The sequence below is a fragment of the Eschrichtius robustus genome, chromosome 2 (assembly GCF_028021215.1).
Source record: "Eschrichtius robustus isolate mEscRob2 chromosome 2, mEscRob2.pri, whole genome shotgun sequence".
In the NCBI taxonomy this organism is placed as follows: Eukaryota; Metazoa; Chordata; class Mammalia; order Artiodactyla; family Eschrichtiidae; genus Eschrichtius; species Eschrichtius robustus.
This window is the reverse complement of record NC_090825.1, coordinates 114,532,498-114,553,379: the sequence shown is the minus strand read 5'-3', so window position 1 is coordinate 114,553,379 and position 20,882 is coordinate 114,532,498. Positions and strand designations below refer to the sequence as shown.

The 20,882-nt window shown below is 43.9% G+C and overlaps 1 protein-coding gene across 1 annotated transcript in view; it reads left to right on the top strand.

Moving 5' to 3' along the window:
* SPOCK1 (SPARC (osteonectin), cwcv and kazal like domains proteoglycan 1) overlaps nucleotides 1-20,882 on the top strand; it is a 544,877-nt gene that overhangs the window by 411,089 nt on the left and 112,906 nt on the right. Inside the window, exon 5 of the mRNA XM_068534468.1 lies at nucleotides 970-1,096. Within this exon, the coding sequence (XP_068390569.1) occupies nucleotides 970-1,096 (127 nt within the window). The remainder of the gene's footprint in view (nucleotides 1-969; nucleotides 1,097-20,882) is intronic.

Below are 20,882 nucleotides of genomic sequence, written 5' to 3'. Positions count from 1 at the left end.
AGAGCTGACTTTTGAACCTGTGTTTTCTGACTCTAGCGCCCGAATAAGCACCTCACAGGACTGCCAGAGCAAAGCACTTCAAGGGCACAGTGCCCGCCTGATTGATGGGCAGCTCACACTCACTTGTCCTCCACCCAGAACTCGCCCCTCAGCTGGGAGAGTGGCTCCCAGTGGTTTGCTGGGAAAGCAGCCTCAACTAAGAGAGAAAGGGAGGCCGTAACTGCAGGCCTTTATTTCGGTGGTTTATGACATGGTGATGGGGTTCCTTCCATCGACATAAGCCATCCTAATAGCACCATTTATCATTATGACAAAGGTCAGGATAGGGGGAGACTGGAGCTGGAATGAAAGAGCAGAATTATGATGATTTTAGCAGTTGAAAGTGACATCACCTCAGAACCGCGCTATTGAATGGCAAATTGAAAGCCGGACTGAAATTGCTTTAAAACGTATCCCGAGATGGTTTTCCACAGCTGTGATAAAGTCATTTGGTTGTGTTTGGAGATGCATTTCTATCTAGACTGTTCTCTGAGTTGTCTCTGCACCCTCCCACTCGGAGGCTGCTGGTCGGCCCCGGAGGCGTCTGAGGCTCTGGGTGCTGTTTGGGGGCACCTGCGATCTGCCACACCCCAGATGGGGCGCTGGGGAAGTTGACGGAGTCATTCTCTCATTGTCTTTTTAGTGTGTTGTGAATGTCTCTTCATGTCAATAAGTCATGTGTTTACAGCATTTTTAATGGCCACATTGCTTTCCTCCATCCATCTGGTGGGTTGAACCTAGGCTTTTGGAGCTGTCTCCTGCCCCCTGTCAGCAAGTTGGAACAAATGGGGTTGCTGGCCAGGGGCCTTCAGGATGTGCCTGGCTATTTGACCAGCCTTTATTTATTTGGCCTGTATCCAGGTAACCTGGAGGAAAGACCATGGAGACCAGAGCTTCAGTTACTTTATGCCCTCTTTTTTTCATCCTCAGGCAAAAGAAGGGGAATGTAGCCCACAGACACTGGGTTGGACCTTCGAATTTGGTCAAGTGCAAGCCCTGTCCCACGGCACAGTCAGCCATGGTCTGCGGCTCCGACGGCCACACCTATACGTCCAAGGTCGGTCTTCTTCGTTCTCTTTTTTGTCATCAAAAAGTACTCTGTGTCTGTTTGTTCTGACAAGGCTCTCTGGGCCAAAACGGGGGCCTGTGAGTCTCGGTGGACTTTGGGGCTTGCCCTTGAGAAGCTGCCACACGAACAGACTCTTTGGCCTAAGAGACAAGATAAAAGCGTTCTCTCCTATGTAACTGGAGTGATCAAGGGCTTAGGGGAGGGGTGATTCTGAGAGTGGTGTGTGATCCTGAAGTGAATCTAGGCCAGCTTCCTGGAGGAGGTGAGGAAGTAAGCTGTTCCAAAGCTCAGCTGATGGGGAGCAAAGATGTGAGGGAGGCCCAGGATGCCTGCCTTACAGACAGAGTGGTGATAGGGAGGTGTATGATGTCGGCACACGTTTAAGCTGCATTTATTGTGTCTCTAGAATGTATCCAGCACGACACCAGGTCCTGGGGCTAGAGGGGCTGCTGTTCCTTTCTCTGGGGACTTCCGGGCTTACAGTCTAATGCGGTGGGGGGGGCAGGGTTGCTAGTATGGTGACAGGTCATTTTAACTCAAACCAGTGAAGAGAAAATGGTTTCATAGAAAAAGGGACTAGGCATAAAGGGGGTCTATTTATTCTTGCTGGAGCAAGGAGGAGAAGTTTCACAGAGGAGGAGCATTTCATCTGGGCTCTAATAAAAGGAATTGCAGGCAGGGAAGCAGGGATCACCAGGGTGGAGGAAGGAGGTGACCATTTGTTCTTGGAACTCCAGGCAGTGTCCTTGGGCTAAGGTTGTCCATTTGTGTTTGGGAATGGGTACATTTCGGTGGGATAATGAACGAAAGAAACCACAGAATCGACAGGGGTTTGCTTATTCTCTCATTCAACAAATATAAATCAGCACGCGCTCCCACACCCTTAGTGCTAGGCGTGAAGAGTTGTGTGTGCGTGTCTGAGACAGGGTGGGGGGCAAGGAGTGGGGCTCTGACTCTCCCACCCCCTCCAGCCAGAGCTGCACCGCTTTTATCTCTCTTCTTGTTTTCTCTGTAGGGATCATTTGCAGAAGGGAGTCTGGGGCTGATAAGAGTTGTAACTGGTGACTCCCTGTCACTTGTTGCCTTGTGGTCCTTGGGCTTGGGCCTTTACGCCGGTCCCACCTCTGTCCCTCCCCCACTGCACACATAGCTTCTGTTCTCTGCGATCCCCTCACCATCCTGACCTTTACAGCGTGGAGACTGCATAGGCCTGGGGGTCCCTCACTGCCTGCTGTCCTCAGAAGCTTATCAGGATTATTACAAGTAATAATGATAATCATGTATTATTATTCACCAAAAGAGTGAGTCATGCACTTTTATTCACTGAAAGTAGATGTTTATTCTCTCGGATTTTCACAGTTTTCTAACCAAAGGGAATATATGTAACAAAACGGGAAGCCAGAGGGTTCATCTAGCTTGCACCCAGACCCGTGTAAGCTGCCTTAGGATATCAGTATCATAATTACTGCTTGGTAGTTCCTTTGTTCTTTCAACAGGTATCACTAGAGCCCTTCTTATGCACCAGGCTCTGTGCCAGGTGCTGGGGAAACTTACGATATAGTGGAAATAGAAAAGTTGGCTCTTCTTCACGGGCAGAGTCAGTAAGCCACACCTCCCCAGCGTCAGACCTGCCGTGTGAATTACAGCTTCTCTGCCCAGGGTCACAGCCACAACATCCTGGCTCAGTAGCTCAGCCCAGCTTGGCTGAGTGTGCCTACCATCCCTGCTTCGCGTCTCTCCCTGACCCCAAAGGAACCGCAGGCTTGCTTCTAACACCCTGTGCTGTCTGGACTAGTGCATTTATAATAACATTGATGACTCAGATCCGTCCCCCACTCCCCGAAGGCAGATCAGGCCATCATTGTCTTTCACCTAAAGCCCAGCTTCTAGGTATGTGAACAATTGCCTGGAGATTCTGTTAAAATGCAGATTATGACAGAGCAGGTCTGATGTGGTGCCTGAGATTCTGCATTTCTGGCAAGTTCCCAGGTGACGTCCATGCTGCTGGTCCACGGACCACACTTTGAGTAGTGAGGACTTTGGTTTCTATAGACACCTCCTAATGGGACTCTTTACCTCCAGTCTGCCTTTCCCCGGCCCCCCAAATCCATTTCCACATGACATAGGAGGTGAGGGTAATTCTGCAATAAAAGTCTGTTTGTACGTCTCCCCCACTTAAAATGTATGGATAGCTCTCCTCTTGCAGTCACAACTAAGCTGAGACCCTTCACCGTCAACAGCAAAGCCCTCCAGAGTCTGTCTCCGTAATCACCTACCCTAGACAGATCCTTCATTCGTTTGTCCAGCAACTATCTCTTGGACACTTGTCATTGTTCTAGGTACTGTGCAGAGCATGGAAGGGCAGTGGGGAACCAGACCGACGCCATCCCTGCTCACTTGGAGGTTACACTCTGGTAGGGGAGACAGACAGAAATAACTGACCAAACAAATCAATAGGTAACTTCAAATTTTGGTAACTGGTACCAACGAAATACATGTGGTGCTCTGAAAGAGACAGAGTGCTTTATAGCTTCAAATGCCAGCTCCCCCTGACCCCCGAGCTACAAGGAACAGTCGTAACCTGTCAGCTGTGGCTTGAGATGCTGTCAGCTGCCCAGGGAATGTCTCTGCAAATGTATGCTGGTCAGGGCCCCCCTGCAGTTTGAGCAGGAAAGTTGGCTTTTTGTGTTAGAGAAGGTTGCCTGCTGAGAAGGCCTTTCTGAGGAGGTGTCCTTTAAACTCTGAGAGGGGGCATTGGTAGAATGTTCTAGATAGAGGAAACAGCATAGGCCAAGGCTCTAAAGCAGGATGATGAGTTTGAAGAGCTAAGAGGATGCCCTATTGGTGGCTGTGACAGTGAGGGGAGAGGCACAGGAGATGAGGAGGAGAGGGCGGATGTGAGGACAGTCCAAGAGGAGACATTCAGCCAAAGCTTGGAAAGTGAGCAGGTGGTGAGGCAATGCCAGGCTTGCAGGACGCTTGCTACTGTAAGTGCCTTCTTGCCCACGTCTGCCTTAAGTGGCAGGCTTAAGAGCGTGTGTGGCCCTAGAGGTAGAAACAATGCCTGTCTACCTTCACCAGGCACAGGACACACAGTGGGTGCTCGGTATCATGGATAAGAGAGAAGAGCCACTGAGGACCCCAGCGGAGAAGGAATGGAGAGATTCCAGTCTGTGCAACCCTTCCGGGATTCGAGTGAAGGGGTTGCCGAGAGCTTAGTGATTGAGAGAAATAAGCCATCCCCAGCCTGGGCCAAGTTGCTTAGCTAAACCCCCAGCCTGGGCCAAGTTGCTTAGCTAAACACCCAGCCTGGAGCCCCGGCAGAGAGAGGCTCTTTGCAATGATTCTGTCTTTGTGAAGATCAGTTTGTGCTGTTCAGTTATTCCCTCCAGCTCTGGAGTGAACTGTCTGATCCTGGAGCCTGCGGTTAGAGACGAGCCATGAAATGTCAGTGAGTGATCGAGGCTGTTTGGGCAAGTGGCACGTTGCACATCAAACTCCAGCAGCAACCTGCCCGCTTGCCTCTGTCTCTCGTTCGCAGAAGGAGCTTCAAATGCCAGCTGCCTATGACCCCTGAGCTACAAGGAGCAGTCATAACCTGTCAGATGTGGCTTGCAATGCTGTCAGCTGCCCAGGGAATGCCTCTGCAAATGTTTGCTGGTCAGGGCTCCCCTGCAGTTTGAGCAGGAAAGTTGGCCTTTTGGGTTAGAGAAGGTTGCCTGCTTACAGGTTGTTTAAGAGGCAGGATCAGGATTTGGAAGGCTCCTTTGCAATGATTTTTCAAAACAGGAATGGCTTCCAGATACTGCTGGGCAGAGCCCCAAAGTCTGCCCCAGCCTGCTCTTCCTCTAGTGCCCTTGAATTCCTGCACCTGCCTCAGTCCTGAGTTTCCCAGACCTGGTCAGCTGTCTTTTCTTGGAGCAAAAGAAGAGACCTAATGCCTTCTTATCAGAACTTGTAGTGCCTTTCTCCCCATCCTCCATGTGGGGTAGACTGAGGCCCAAAGAGTCAAGGGCAGTGGCAGAATTTGACACTCAGAGTCTCTTGCCTGGGTATCTGTGATCACCTGCTTCCAGTTAAAACAAAGGGGAGAGGCTGGTGGAGGGGCAGCAGTGCAGTGGAAAATGGTGTGGGTGTTGGTTTTTGACATTAATCTCCTAGTTTTCTATCCACTTCCAGAAAGTTGGCGTTCTCTTTTTCCTAAAGAAATGAATCAAATGACTCATGCTGAAGGCAGGCGTTGACTGCTCAAGACCTCTGAAGCCAAGACCAATTCTAAACCCTCGTGGTGTGCAATGGGACTTCCTTCCAAGGGGGATATTTCAGACTGGTCGGGTTCAGTATTGGAGTGATTTAGCTATTGCCCCTAAACATATGGCCACTTCTTTATTGAGGTTCAAGAACATATGTTAGTCTCACAGGCAAAGCTGCCACAGGACCACCAGTAGATGGGCAGTTAATAGAGTGAATGAGTTAACTGTTAGTGAACAAGTGACTTCCCATTCCCTGGAGTTATGGCCTTTTTTGGGTCATTGGGGTCAAGAAACAAAGGACAGATGAGACCAGGATGCATGCACAACTGGAAATGATTTGATGTCATAAATCACATTCACAAAAATCAGTTTTGGCAAAAATATATTGCAGCCCAGTCCTGTCATCATCAAGGAAACCTGTAATAAATAATCCCAGTCCTCCAGGGGAAGTGTTCACCCTTTCACAGATGGATCTGAGGTCTGTGGGGAGCACTGACAGGAGAAGGGGGAGGAAAGAGCGTGGGTATCAGCTCTGTCCTTGATGCCCGGTGTTTGTCTTCGGGTTCCATCAAACAAGCTTGCTTTCTGCTTCTGGGCCCTGAACAAGCAGAAGCTCCTAGAATGGGAGTGGGGATGCATTTAGAAGCCTCTGTCTGTAGCAGGGCTCTTCCAGTGTCCTGGCACCAGGGACACCACTCAGACCTCTGTGACTCCCCCAGATCAAAGACAAAATCCACAAGAATGCACAGCATCTTGAGATGAAGGGATATAAGATGTTACATGGCAATAAATGACTCTATATTCAGACTCTACAAAACATAACTCACAAAAGATAAGGAACAGAAAACTCCCTGCTGGGAATAGGCAAGTGGAGGCCAGCACCGCAGCTGGTTTGAGAATGTGGTAGAGACCCTGCCCCTCGACGTGGCTTCTAGGTAGTAAGGATCACCCTTATCATTTAACTTGCCCTGATGTCACATTCTCCTGGCCAGGAAAACTGAAGGAGTCCAGAAATTCAGCAAGTGTTTATTGAATTCTTTCTTACTCTGTGTCACACATTGTGCTAAATACTGGGGATATGACAGAAGATGAAGCCCCGGTTTTCACGGAACTTACAAGGAAGGTAGACAGATTACAAAGCAGTGTCCTTTCATTAAAATAGGTGTTCAGATAAGGGATGTTCGGGGTGCTGCAGGACCCAGAACAGGGCCTCCTCAGCCAGTCTGGAGGTGTGACTAGTCTTCTTAGAGGAAGCGATGGTTCATTGAGATCTCAAGGCTGGAAAGAGTCGCCTGGAGTACGAATGGAGGTGGAAGGTATAGAGAGTTCATTCATCAGAGGAAAGAGGGGGCTGAAGAGATGAAACAAAGCACAGACCCTCTTGAAGGAACCGGTGAATGTGTCACTGTGGCAGTGTCACATGGGGATTGGGGACAGGGGTTAACTAGACACAGAAATGAGGCTAGAAAAGTGTCAGGGGCCACTTTTCCAGGGCCTTGAAGGCCAAATGAGAGGGGTTGCACTTTACCCTAAGAACACTGGGGGTCTTATTAAGGACTTTGATTTTTTCACTGGCTTACACTGGCTGCAGGATGGGAGTGGTTGGGCAAGCCTGGAAGCGTGGACTTGTATTGTGGTTGCAGAGATGGATGGGAAGCAGTCTGAAGAGGCATTCAGGAAGTCATAGCTGGACTTGGTGACTGTCTCAATTTCAAATACAGAGAGTCATTTTAGTTGAGCTCAGCAGAAGGACATCTTCACCATCTGGATCCCAATGGGACTTGCGGTTGCTCTTGCCAGCAGCTTTGTGGCCTCAGCCTAAACCAGAGGGACCCCGTCGTTTGTGAGTGTCGTTCCTTTCTCTGCTGTTATCCCCGTAGAAAGATGAAGGCTCCTGGGGTCCTGGCTGCCAGTTTCTAATTTTGCCTGTAAGAAGGGAAGCAGCACTGTGGCTGATGGAATCTGGCCAGCCCAGGCTTCAGGTGGGCAATCTCAGCTTTCTCTCCCTTTAGAGGGGAGAGCGGTTTGTGAAAACTGTGAGCAGATCTGGAGTGGTGCTGGGGACCTGGAAACTCAGAAGGGAGCGGGAGTGGAGGTCCCCGCTGCTCCAGGTTCTGGCCCTGGTAGGTGTCTCCTGGCTGGGCCTCTTTTAATAGGACTGCCTTGACATCTCTCCCCCTGCACCCACCTGACCGGAACTCAGACGTCAGGGCTGGGACTGCTCGTGTCCAGGCAGAAGCTGCACGGCCTGACCTCTGAGGGGAGGGCCCTTGGAGTGGCCCTGGGAGCCCTGTTCACCCTGCTAGCTGGCATCAGCCCGGCTGCTGGGAATGGACAAACAAGCCGGCAAACACCCGTCTGCTCTTCCCCTCCTCCCACGACGTTTAGTTCATTGACAGCTGTTAAACAATTAGCAAATGGCTCATTTCTGTCCAGATGCAGAAGAGAGATGCAGAGTTAAGAAGCGCTGTGAAGGAAGATGGTTCTCCTCTGTTCTGAGTGCGCACACGCGAGGGAGGGGGAGAGAGAGCTTGCCTTACAGCGTTGGCATTTCTTTCAACACGTTGTTGCTGCGGATTATATTATTTTCAGAGTCGTCTTAATAGTTTCGAACAATTGCTACCAAGTAAAGGTCATGTTTGAAGTTCTTGGCAAATGGAGACTCTGTTGGCCGGCATTTCCCACGAACAGGCTGTTCTGAGGGTCAGAGCCAATCCAGGGCATGGATTTGTTAAGCCTTCTCAAGACAGTGTCGAGCTCGGTATGTCTTAGTCTCCCCAGACTTTTATGGCCCTGCATCCATGACAGGCGTGGGTGCTTTTTATGTGCGGCTCCTCTTCTTTGCTTTTTGGCTGAGTCGAGGCTGTCGGTGTTTTTGGGGACATTTTTAGATAGCCCTGCCTCCATAGAACCTGCCGGGTGAGAATTGTCTTCACTTGCAAATGGCTCATTGGCAAGGGGCTCACTTCTGACTAAGCAGAAGAGAAGATGATTGGACACTGAGGTGGAAGGCTTGCATTTGCACATTTTGTGCATCAGGAAACTGGAGCCTGATGGCCATGGTCACGGCCCCAGGAACAAGAGGTGTAGAAGCAATTAGGCAAGACATTGGATGCTGCCATCTGGGCAGCCCTGTGGAGGGCCAAGAAGTAGTAAGTACCCTGCCCCCATCCTGCATGCTCTCAGGTGGTAGCGGGGGAGAAAAAGGTCGGGTCGTGTGCCCATAGACCACAAGGACACCAATGGTCTGATGCGGGAGTCGGGTCGTAGACTTCACTATTTTGATTTTCTGTTGCTTAGAAAAAGCTAACACAAGAGGTGTTATGACTTTGGAGACATACTCAGTGGCATCTAACCAACTCTAAGCAAGTTTGTTTTATACATTAAACAGTTGGAGGTATGGGGAGAAGTTCCCCATGGCAGATGCCCCAACTTTGCTTTTCCCCCTGAGGCCTTGTCCATTTTCATTGTCCTCTCTTCAGTCTGTGGTAGCCAAACATCACTGGATAATGAGAAGCTAGTGTTCATAGTACGAAGACCCTCAACTATTAGTTTAAATAGAGTTCTTGCCCTTGTTTGGTTGTCGTCCCCTTTTCTCTTTCACAGGGTTTTTGGAAGGAACAAGTATAAATGATACTTGAGATGTTTACTGTGTATTACTTCTGGCTGCTATAGCAAAAATTCAAACGGAACAAAGGCTTGAACAGGATACAGTTTTATTTCTGTCTCACGTAGACATTCTAAAGATAAGCAGCCTGGGGCTGATATGCTGCCTCCAGACTGTCAGTGACCAGCGTCCTTTACCTTGTTGCTCTGTCGTCCTGACAGTTGGAACTGTTGAGCTTCTGCCTCTTGGTCCAAGATGGCTGCTGTGCCCCAGCCGGTAGGAAGGAGGCGAGGGAGGAGGCACAGTCTGGGAGTCATGTGTCATTTCTGCTCACATCCTACTGGCCACAACTTAGTCACAGGGCTACGCAGAGCTGCAAGGGAGGCTGGGAAATGTGGGTTTATTCTGGGTAGCTCCGTATCCAGCTGAAATTTGAGAGTTGTGTTGTTATTAAGAAGGATAGAGTGAATATTGGAGTAATCTAGCCGTCTCTACCATAGTCATATTTTAAATGATGACAGTGACAATAACAAGAAAACAACAGTACTTCATTGTTGAACATGTATTAAGTACTGTGATATTGTACTAAGTGCCACAGAATTATTTTACTTCCTCTATTATTCCATCTAATTCTCACAATGAACCTTTGAGGTAGGGGCTATTAATAGTCTCAAAGAGGAGAAAACTGCAGCTGCAAAACTTTGTCCAAGATCAACACAGCTCTTAGCAGCAGAGTAGATATTGGAACCCTGGTCTGTCTGGTTCTCGAGTGACAGTCTTTACTTCTACGAGGGAAATGCCATCTGAAAAGTAATATAAAATACCAGCTGTATCATCAGGATGCTTTTGATTTCAAGTGACAGAAACAGAACTCAAACTTGGCTTCATCAAAAAATGAAGATTTACTGGCACAGAAGGCTAGAAAGTAAACTGGGGTGGGCAGACCTCAGAGAAAGAAGGGGAAATTCAGTGTGGAAATTCTTCTCATCTTTGTCCATCTCTGCTTGGCTTCATTCTGCCAAGAGGCTCTCTCCCCTTGGCAGGGAAGATGGATTTTGACAGCCCCTGATTCATCTGCTTCTAGCCTAGAAACTGCAAAGAAATTTGTCAGTATCTGTGTTTCAATCCCAGGGAAAGATTTCAATTGGCTGTTTTTGAATCATGTGCCCATCCTTTAATCAAATACTATGGTAACATGACCCTCTTTACCCCCACCCTTCACTATGATCAAGGGTAGTATTTTTTACCAGAAGAAGAGGGAAAGAGTATTTACTGGACTGAATAAAAATGTTAAAGTAGTGTACTGCATAATCACCTTTTAAAATATCAAATATTATTAAGTATTTGTGTCATTAAAGGCTTCAGCTAAATGCCACTAGCTTTTGAGCCTGTAAGAATGTGTTAAGGTGTACTGTGTTTCTAGGAGTGGTAGGCAAAAAGGAGCATATAATACAGGTCCATACCAGACGTGTTAGTGATCTAGCTAAAGGGAAAGTTCATGCAAAATAAAGTAGATTCAGCACCACTTTAATTCAGAAATCTTTTAAACCATTTGGCCTAATGTTGTAATACTTCCTTCTAATCATGAGGCACATCTGTCCTCAGTTCTATTAAGCATTTCTTTCTTTTTGGAACATGCCAAGATAACACAGTCTTTTTGGCTCCCGAGGATAAACTTTCAGGTAAAATGGTTATTGTGACATTTTCAGAAAGCACAGATGTTCAAACACCGTCCACGGTGAAATGCATCCTCAGAATTTACATGGTCTACGTCAACATGCAGATTAGTTATGAAGTTACAGCAGAAGGAAGCAATTCAACTAAGTATTTTACCACTTATTTCTATGTTGTATGCGCAAACATGTGCTTAACCAAGATTTGAAGAATAGGTTTTCATGTCTTCTTCTCAAATGCCCTGAGTAGAATGCCATGTAATTAGTTAGCGCTTTTGTTAAAAACACGTTAGGAAGAATAACCTTCTTGTTGTCAGTGCTGTTGAATGCACAATTAAACCATCTGATAAAGCAATTACCTGAACACGATTATGCTTATCCTCACCTCACCAGGAGATGAAACGAAGGATTAGGAAAAAATTGCAAAGCACATGAGATCTCTGCCAACCAATCCTTTAGAAGAGAGAAGCGTCCCTGGCCAGAATAAATATGCCCAGTGCTATAAATCTAATTAAATCATTACAAAAAACTTTAATGAAGTTCAGGTTCATGTTGCTTTTGTTTTTCTTAAACAAACAAACAAAACATTCCCTGTTGGCATACTGCTCAAATGAATACAGTCAGACTTATTCATGACATTTTCCAAGAGAACGTTTCGGGACTAGATATGGGTAATGCTTGCAGAAGCTGATCTCACTTTCTATGCCTTGGGCTAGGACCTGTATGTTATGTCAGAGAATGAGGGAATATTTAGCTGGGTTAGAATTTACCATGAATTGATACCATAACTGCCTATTGAGAGATATGACGTAAATGATGCTCTCCCTTTTACCGTAGCAAGCTGGTGGTTTTTTCCCATTCTAAAGCAAATGAAACATTTTTGCATCTTTATATACAACGCATGAGATAGAAATGCTTCATCCTTTGGCCAAGGGTGGCACCTTCCTGCGATGCTGGGTTCTGTCCAGCGAGGTGCTCAGAACAGCAGACCTTCCGCAGCAGGGAAGACCCTGTGTCCAAAAGAACAGTTTTCCCCAAGTTCTTATCGAAAGGCACTGGGGATTGCTTTGGGATGCAAACCTCCCCAAAGGCAGGCTATGCAGTGGCGGTCAGGCAAGAGATCAGATGACACCGGAACCCAGGGACCCTGACCAGATTGATCAGATGAAGCTCTTTTTAAGGGTTTATTTACTTTCTCCTCTCCTAGTAGAGAGACCAAAAGATGCTATTAGGTGTAAGTGGGGTGGGACTCCCCAAAGGTGGTTCTGAGCAAGATCTGCTACATCTCTCATGTCTTCCACTGTTTCCTGCTGGGAGCTCTCCAGAACAGCCACCTGGCCCATAGTAGTAGCACACCACCACATGACCCAATTCCCTGGCACCAAACCAAGCAAAATAGAGGTGGAGTAGAGAGGATTCATCAATCATTTTTTTGAACTTTAATGCACGTAACGGGATAGAATGGGTTGAGCCTCCCTTACCCTCACCCACCTCTGCCAAAAACGGCGTAAACACCTTCCTGGGATTTCAACTCGAAGGCTCTGCCTAAGCACCATCTCCTCAGTGAAGCATCCTTGAGCTCTTGGTGCTAGGATAAGCCATTTCTTTCCTCTGAGCTACAACAGCACCATGTGCATGGTTCTGCTGGAGCATTCATTGTACCACACTAGAACTGTCTGTAGATAAGTGTGTATATCCATCCATATGGTGAGCTAGAGATCCTAAAAACTATGATATAAAACTCCTAGATAAGATAAGCATCCTTTAAAATAGATGAGCTTGTCAGATGTAAGAGAAATCCCTGGTTAGGGGGTAGGGAGAAGGAAAACCAGAGTGGATACTGACCACTTCCCTTTGGGTGGGGAGGTAAAGGGCAGCTGATCTAGCCAAGAGGTTTTGGGGTAACTGCTGCCTGCAGACTGGAGATAATGCCTTAAATGCTTACAAGGTGGGAAATTGCAGCTGAGACCCCACACATGAATCCAGAACTTTCAGCATGCTTGTCCTGAGTTGAAGGGTGGGCTTGGTTTTAAAAAAATAGCATTCACCTCGAGTTAAAGGGTGGGCTCGATTGTTTTTAAAAAATTAAATATGCTTGTTAGTAAAGTGAGACAATAACACTTCTCGACTTCGGCCTGGGATCTGGTTAGAGAGGGAAAAGATGACCTGCGAAACTTTTTAACAAAGAACCTGCATTTATTCAGATAAGGCAACGGTGGTACACAAAACCTTTGATGGCTGATATAGGACACAGATGTAAACCAATCAGAACAGGTAACTGCTGTTAAGGTGTCCTGTTGCTTACTGTGTGAATAGCAGCCCAAGTGTGTGGTTCCAGTTTACCCTCTTTGTGCTGGAAACCTGAATTGTAAATTGACTTAAAGTGGCCCTGGCTATGGGATGCTCAAGGGCTCCTGGAAGAAGCATGTGTAAGTCCTCTCTGGAGAGCGGAACCACTAACTCAGGCTTTACAGGATTCCCTCAAAATGCCAAACGTAACTCATAATTCTTTAAAGCATAGAAGGAAATAAGCCACCATGAGCAAGAGGCAGCACAGATTAAAAGATAGCAGAATTAGACCCCCAAAAACTTTGAGAGATGGATTTTTCAGGTACAGAATGTGAAATCAGTTCAAATGTTTAAATAAAAATGGTGATTCAAAACGTAAGCAATGAATGATATGGTAGCAAAACATACCAGATCATTTTGAAACTTCTAAAAGTGAGAAATACAATCATTAAAAACACATTTAATTAGTTTATTTATTATTTTTTTCAAATATTTGGATTTTATTTCATGGTAGGCTCAAAGCAATTAACCTTGTGTATTTAGTAGAGTTTTCCAAGGTAATTTAATAACCTGTCTGAAGTCATAAGAAATTAATTTCCTCATGGTATTTTTTTACATGGTAATTCAGTACTTTTATAGATTATGTACCATATGAAGTTATTATAATATTACTGACTATATTCCCTGTGCTGTACATTACATCCCTATGACTTGTTTATTTATTTTATAACTGGGAGTTCATAATCCTTCTCATCTATTTCACCCATCCGTCTACCCACTTCCCCTCTGACAACCCCTAGTTTGTTCTCTGTACGTGTGAGTTTGTTTCTATTTTGTTATATTTGTTCATTTGTTTTGTTTTTTAGATTCCACATATAAGTGAAAACATAAAATATTTGTCTTTCTCTGACTTATTTCACTAAGCATAGTACTTTCACTCGTGATGCTGCAAACGACAAGATTTCATTCTTTTTTATGGCTGAGTAATATTATTCCTCTGTGTGTGTGCGTGTGTGTGTGTGTGTGTGTGTGTGTCAGAGAGAGAGAGAGAGAGAGAGAGAGAGAGAGAGATCTTCTTTATCCATTCATCTATCAGTGGACACTTAGGTTCATTTATCTTTGCATAAATATCCAGGAGTGGAACGGCTGGATTGTACGGTAGTTCTACTTTTAATTTTTTGAGAAACCTCCATACTGTTTTCCATAGTGCCTGCACCAATTTACATTCCCACCAACAGGGCACCAGGGTTCCCTTTTCTCCACATCCTCACCAACATTTGTTATTTGTTTTCTTTTTGAAAGTAGCCATTCTGACAGGTGTGAGCTCTGTCTCCTTGTGGTTTTGATTTGCATTTCCCTGATAATTAGCGATGTTGAGCATCTTTTCATGTGCCTGTTGGCCATTTGTATGTCTTCTTTGGAAAAATGCCTATTCAGGTCCTCTGCCACTTTTTAATCAGATTTTTTTTTACTTGAGTTGTATGATCTCTTTATATATTTTGGATATTAACCCCTTACCAGACATAACATCTACAAATATCTTCTCCTGTTCAGTAGGTTACCTTTTTGCTTTATTGATGGTTTCCTTCAATGTGCAAAAGCTTTTCAGTTTGATGTGGTCCTATTTGTTTATTTTTGCTTCTGTTGCACTCGTCTGAGGAGACACATCCAAAAAAAAAAAAAAAAACCTGCTAAAACCAATGTCAAAGAGCATACTGCCTATGTTTTCTTCTAGGAGTTTTATGGTTTCAGGTCTTAGTCCATTTTGAGTTTTTGTTTTTTATATGGTGTGAGAAAATGATCTGGTTTCATTCTTTTACATGTAGCTGACTACTTTTCTCAACACCACTTATTACAGTGACTGTCTTTTCCCGATTGTATATTCTTGCCTCCTTTGTCATAGATTAATTGACCATAAGTGCATAGGTTTATTTCTGGGCTCCCTATTGTGTTTCATTGATCTATGTGTCTATTTTTGTGCCATTACCATACTGTTTTTGATTACTGTAGCTTTGTAGTACAGTTTCAAAACAGAGAGTGTGATACCACCAGCTTTGTTCTTCTTTCTCAAGATTGCTTTGGCTATTTGAGGTCTTTTGTGGTTCCATACAAACTTTAGGATTATTTCTGTTTCTGTGAAAAATGCCATTGGTATTTTGATAGAGATTGCATTGAGTCTGTAGATTGCTTTGAGTAGTATGGACATTTTAACATGATTAATTCTTCTAATCCATAAACATGGAATATATTTCATTTTACTTGTGTTGTCTTCCATTTCTTTCATCAGTGTCTTATAGTTTTCCAAGTACAGGTTTCACCTCCTTGGTTAAATTTATTCCTAGGTATTTTATTCTTTTTGATGCGATTGTAAATGGGATTGTTTTCTTGATTTCTTTTTCTGATAGTTCATTATTAGTGTATAGAAATACAACAGACTTCTGTATATTGATCTTGTATCCTGCAACTTTACTGAATTCATTTATTATTTCTAATAGTTTTTTGGTGTAGTCTTTAGGGATATATATATATATGTAAATACTATATATACATATATAGTATATATATAGTATCATATATATACTTTAGGGATATACATATATATATAGTATCATGTCATCTGCACATAGTGACAGTTTTATATCTTCCCCTCCAATCTGGATTCCTTTTATTTCTTTTTCTTGTCTGATTGCTGTGGCTGGGGCTATCAAAACAATGTTAAATAACAGTGGCGAGACAAGGCATCCTTGTATTGTTCCTAATCTTAGAGGAAAAGCTTTCAGTTTTTCACTGTTGAGTATAATGTTAGCTGTGGATTTGTCATAAATGGCCTTTATTATGTTGAAGTATGTTCACTGTCTACCAACTTGAGAGTTTTTGTCATGAATAGATGTTGCATTTTGTCAAAAGCTTTTTCTGCATCCTTTGAGTTGATCGTGTGATTTTTATCCTTCATTTTATTAATGTGGTGTATCACATTGGTTGATTTGTGGATGTTTAACCATTCTTGCATGCCTGGAATACATCCCACTTAATCATGATATGCGATCCTTTTAATATACTGTTGAATTCAGTTTGCTAATATTTTGTTGAGGATTTTTGCTCTTACGTTCATCAGGAATACTGGTCTATAATTTAATCTTTTTGTCATGCCCTTCCCTGGTTTTGATGTCAGGGTAATGCTGCCCTCATAGAATGAGTCTGGAAGTGTTCCCTCTTCTTTAGTTACTTGAAATAGTTTGAGAAGAATAGATATTAACTCTTCTTTAAATGTTTGGTTGAATTAATCTATAAGTCTGGTCCTGGACTTTTGTTTGTCAGAAATTTTTTGATTACTGATTCAGTTTCTTTACTAGTAGTTGCTCTGTGTAGATCTTCTATTTCTTCTTGATTCAGTCTTAGAAGATTGTATGTTTCTAGGAATTTATCCATTTCTCCTAAGTTTGCCAATTTGTTGGCATATAATTGTTCATAGTATGCCCTTATGATTGTATTTCTGTGGTATCAGTTGTAACTTCTCTTTTATGTCTACTTTTATTTATTTTGGGCCCTCTTTTTTTCTTGATGAGTCTGGCTAAAGGTTTATCAATTTTTATTATCTTTGAAAGTACATTTTAGTGATGAAAACACACATGTAAACTCCTTCACTATGGGAACAAAACTAGGATTCCAGCTCCTTATTCTAAATTTTGCAATGAAAAAGTAATTAAATCCATACTGTTTCTGTACAAATCATATTTCAGGGTACCCCTAAAGCTCTATTCAATAAGGGAAAATTATTTACAGAAGGAGTATAGCTAATAAATGCAAAAGTAACACTAGAATTAGAAAATTGACATTTTCAGCCCCAAAAGATATAGCTGATGTAGGCAACAGTCAAGCACGGGTGAAACCATTAGACAAAGGTTGATGATGAACTTCACACTATTACCACCTGAGTCATCGGATAAATCATAGAATCACTTCAGTGGGCAGCTGGCATTTTTTGTCCTCTGGTGTCATGTGGTGTCTTCTGGTGTCACAGTCATATGTGTGCTTCATAGGCATGTGAAGTATTTTTGCCAAAAAGAATTGAACCTAAATCTAGTCAAGGCTACAGTGCTGACTTCCGTTAACAGAACGAGCAGGGGTTGAGGAATGTGTTAAAGGAGGCCACGCAGAGGCAAACAGACAAATTCAGAATATGAGGTATGTTGGGAGTGTGTGGAAAAAATGGATCCAGTTTCTTCATGAAAAAAGGTGGAGTGGGAGACATGGCTACCAAATGTTTTGTGAACACTGGTTGAACCCAAAGTGAAAAAAGCCAACAAAAACTTTAAAAGAAAAAGATGTTTTGGGGACTTTAAGGGAAATTGATTATGGACTGAGAATTAGATGTGTCGATAGCATTGTAGTTGAATAAGGAAAACATACTTTTTTTAAGAGATACACTGTGAAGAACATAGAGGATTTGCTTTAAGATAACTTAAGATAATTTAGGTAAGATCAAGCAAATGTGGCAAAATCTTGAAAATTATTGAACGGAGGTTATTGCCAACTGAAAAAAAATGCAAAACGTGAGAGTTGTGAGTTAAGTTTTATTTGGGGCAAAATGAAAACTATAAGCCTGGGAGACAGCCTCTCAGCACTGAGGAACTGCTCCAAAGGGGTAAGTGGGGGAAGTCAGTATATATGTGGGTTTGGTGAAGGAGGATACAGGCAATCAGGCACACATTTTGGCAGAAGGTTGCTGCTAGTCACAAGGAACAGATGTCCATTAGTGATTTTAGTACTTTTCTAGATATGAGAAGATGCAAGAAATTGGACTCATACGATCTTCTGACAATATCTAACTATCTAAAGGCCTGTTCTGCCAGTTTTTCCCAGAGCACAGAGGGCCTCATTCCTGATCTCCACCCTGAACCCCTTTCAGGGTGTGTTGAAAGTCAGCGACTGCAGTGGCTATTGACTTCATTCTTATAGAACCAGGTGGCGAGAGACAGTTTTTAGTTGGCATTATGGAGATTCATTGTACTAATTTCTCTACTTTGGCATATGTTCAAAATTTTTCCTAAATGAAAAAAAGTACACTCTTTGAGGGGAGAAATTACCTCCTGCTAATCTTATTATCTCCAGTGTTGAATGCTGAAAATGAACATGAGTGGAGGAAAGGAAATTATATTTGCAGGATGGTTTTAGGAAAAGCAAAAGTGATAAATTTATAAAAGTATAAAAATACATACCTCATATACATAAATATAAAACCTAAAATTGTGTACTTCTCGGAAAAACATAGAAACATCTGTGTGACCTTGGATTAGGCAAATGTTTCTTAGATAAAAAACCAAAAGCATGAGGCATAAAATAAAAAAATGATACTTCAAAAAAAATTCTCCCTTTGAAGGTCACTGTGAAGAGAATGAAAAATGAAGCCACGGCCTAAGGACAACATATTTGAAAATCATGTATCCAATACAGGACTTGTGTCCAGAATATATATAGAACTCTCTAAATTCAGTAAGTGAAGAAACAGCCCAATAACAGTGGGCAAAAGATTTGAGCAGGCATTTCACCAAAGAAGGTATACAGGTGGTAAATAAGTACATAAAAATGATCAACATTATTTATCATTGAGAAAATACAAATTACAACCACAATGAGATACCACTACATGAGAATGTTGAATATTAAAGAAACTGGTCATATGAAGTGTTGGCCATCAGGTGGAGAAACTGGAACTCTCATATGCTGCTGGTGGGAGTGTAAAATGGGCAACCCACTTTTGGAAAACAGTTTGGAAGTTTCTTTAAAAAAAAAAAAAAACCTACCATATGATCTAGCCATTCTATTTCTGGATCTTTACCCAAGGAAAGGAAAGAATATGTCCGTAGGAATACTTGTTCATAAATGCTCATAGCGACTTTATTTGTAATAACCAAAAACTGCAAATAACCCTCGTGTCTATCAAGTGAATGAATGAACAAATGTGGTTTATCCATACAGTTGAATACTCCCCAGAAATAAAAAGGGATGAACTGCTAATGCATGTAACATCATGATGGAATATTAAAATAATTATGCTGCATGAAGGCCAGATAAATAATAGTGCATACTATTTGATGACATTGATATAAAACTTCAGAAAATTCATGCTAATCTGTAGTGTGAGAAAGCAGATCACTGGTTTCCTGTGGTGGGGGGAAGAATAGGAGGGGCATGAAGAAACTTTGGGGGATGATAGATACAGTAATTATTTTGATTATAGTGATGGTTTCTTAAGTGTGTGTATATTTTTATTGATCAAGTTGTACACTTTAATTATGTGTAGTTTACTGAAGGCCAACTATACCTCAATACAGCTGTTTAACAGTTTTTCGAAGGATGATCAGACCTGTGGAGTGTGTCTCAAGATTAGCACATTCTTCCAAATACCCACATTCGTTTCCATGCTTCTCTTTTTTGACACTGGTAACCTCCATCATTCAGAAGCATCCCACTCTGTAGCCTCAACTAGGATGAGCAACGTCAGAAGGTAAGAGTTGACAGTTTTCAAAAATTTTTCTAGTGAAAAATCAAAAGATGAAAAAGATGTAGGTTACCCTGAACACCCAGTCACTTTGGATTCTTCCTTCTGGAGAATTCTCTGTCCTGGAAGTATGTCCTGGATTTTTACATCCCTTTGGGTACAGAGCCCAGTTTTCATTTGTTGGCATTGCCCTGCTGCCCCTTCTTTGAGAAGCAGAGGTCTTGGGGGACTGAGCAGTGGCCAGAAGAGCCACCCAGCGCATGACTGGGATGGTGGGGGGCAGATCTCCTGGAGTGGCCCTGTGGGACCTGAGGACCCTTTGGTCCCTTTGGCTACTTGGGTGAGAGGGATGGTTCAGGGTCACTGTGTGGCAAGAAGAAACTACTCAAAGTGTATAAACGCCTGGGAGACAAGAATCTGTGGTCAGTGCAGGTAAGGGAAGAACAACGTGCTTGACATGGTCCCTGTGACTGATGTGACAAGGCCATTAGTCCTGTAGGTGACAGGGGAACAAGCGAGATGGCACCTCTGCAGGCCACATGGGTGGGAGGGGCTGCTTCATCTTCTGACTCTGCAAGTGTTCAGTTCATTCTCAGATTCCCATCTCAGACCTCCAAGTCTGCAGAGTTGGAAAAGGCTGCAACTTTCCTGGTGCCTGCTTTGGGACCCTCTTCCAGGGTGGCTCCTCGAGAGTCATCAGACATGCCCACCGTGTACCAGGCCCATGCCAGACCCTGGTCCTGTCCCCAGGGTGTCCCCTGGTTCTGGAGAGGACAGGCGTGTAAACATAGATAGTTCACAGGTTAGCAGGTGAGGGGTGTGGTAGAGGTATGAACGGGGGAGGTGCCTCGTGGGAGGACAGGGGAAGGGTTGACACATCACTGTCAAGGTTAAGAGCTTGTTCAGTGGAGCTGGATGGCATAGGCTCAAATCCCAGTTTGACTTGGTAGCTCTGTGGCCTTGAACGAGTCATGAAGCCCCTTGGTGCTCCAGTTCCCTTGTCTACAAAGCGAGGATGGGGATGCCTACCTCAAAGAGTTTTTGCGAAGGTTACATTAGTTGTCACGTATTACATTCCTAGAACAGTCTCTGGCACACAGAAAAGCCATCTGTATATAGTAATTGCCCTCTCCCCAAGGAAATCTGAAGGACCTCTTCGAGAAAGCCACTCCTCCCTGTGGCCCCAACGGCCCAGCTTTTATATCATACTTTCCATTTTCTCCCCGAGGTCTTTTCTGCCTCTCTCTCCCAAGTAGGTGGGATTGCTTCATATTCTGAGCCGTGGAGGTGGTGATGGGGATAATGACAGAGGCACCTTTTGTTGAAGGCATACTCTGTAGCAGGCACTGGCCAGCACAAGGATTCTCTCCCTCACTATTGGTCCCGTGGCAGCACCCACCATGGTGGATTCTCCAGCTGTTGGTGTGAAATTGTGCTGAGGTCCATCTCC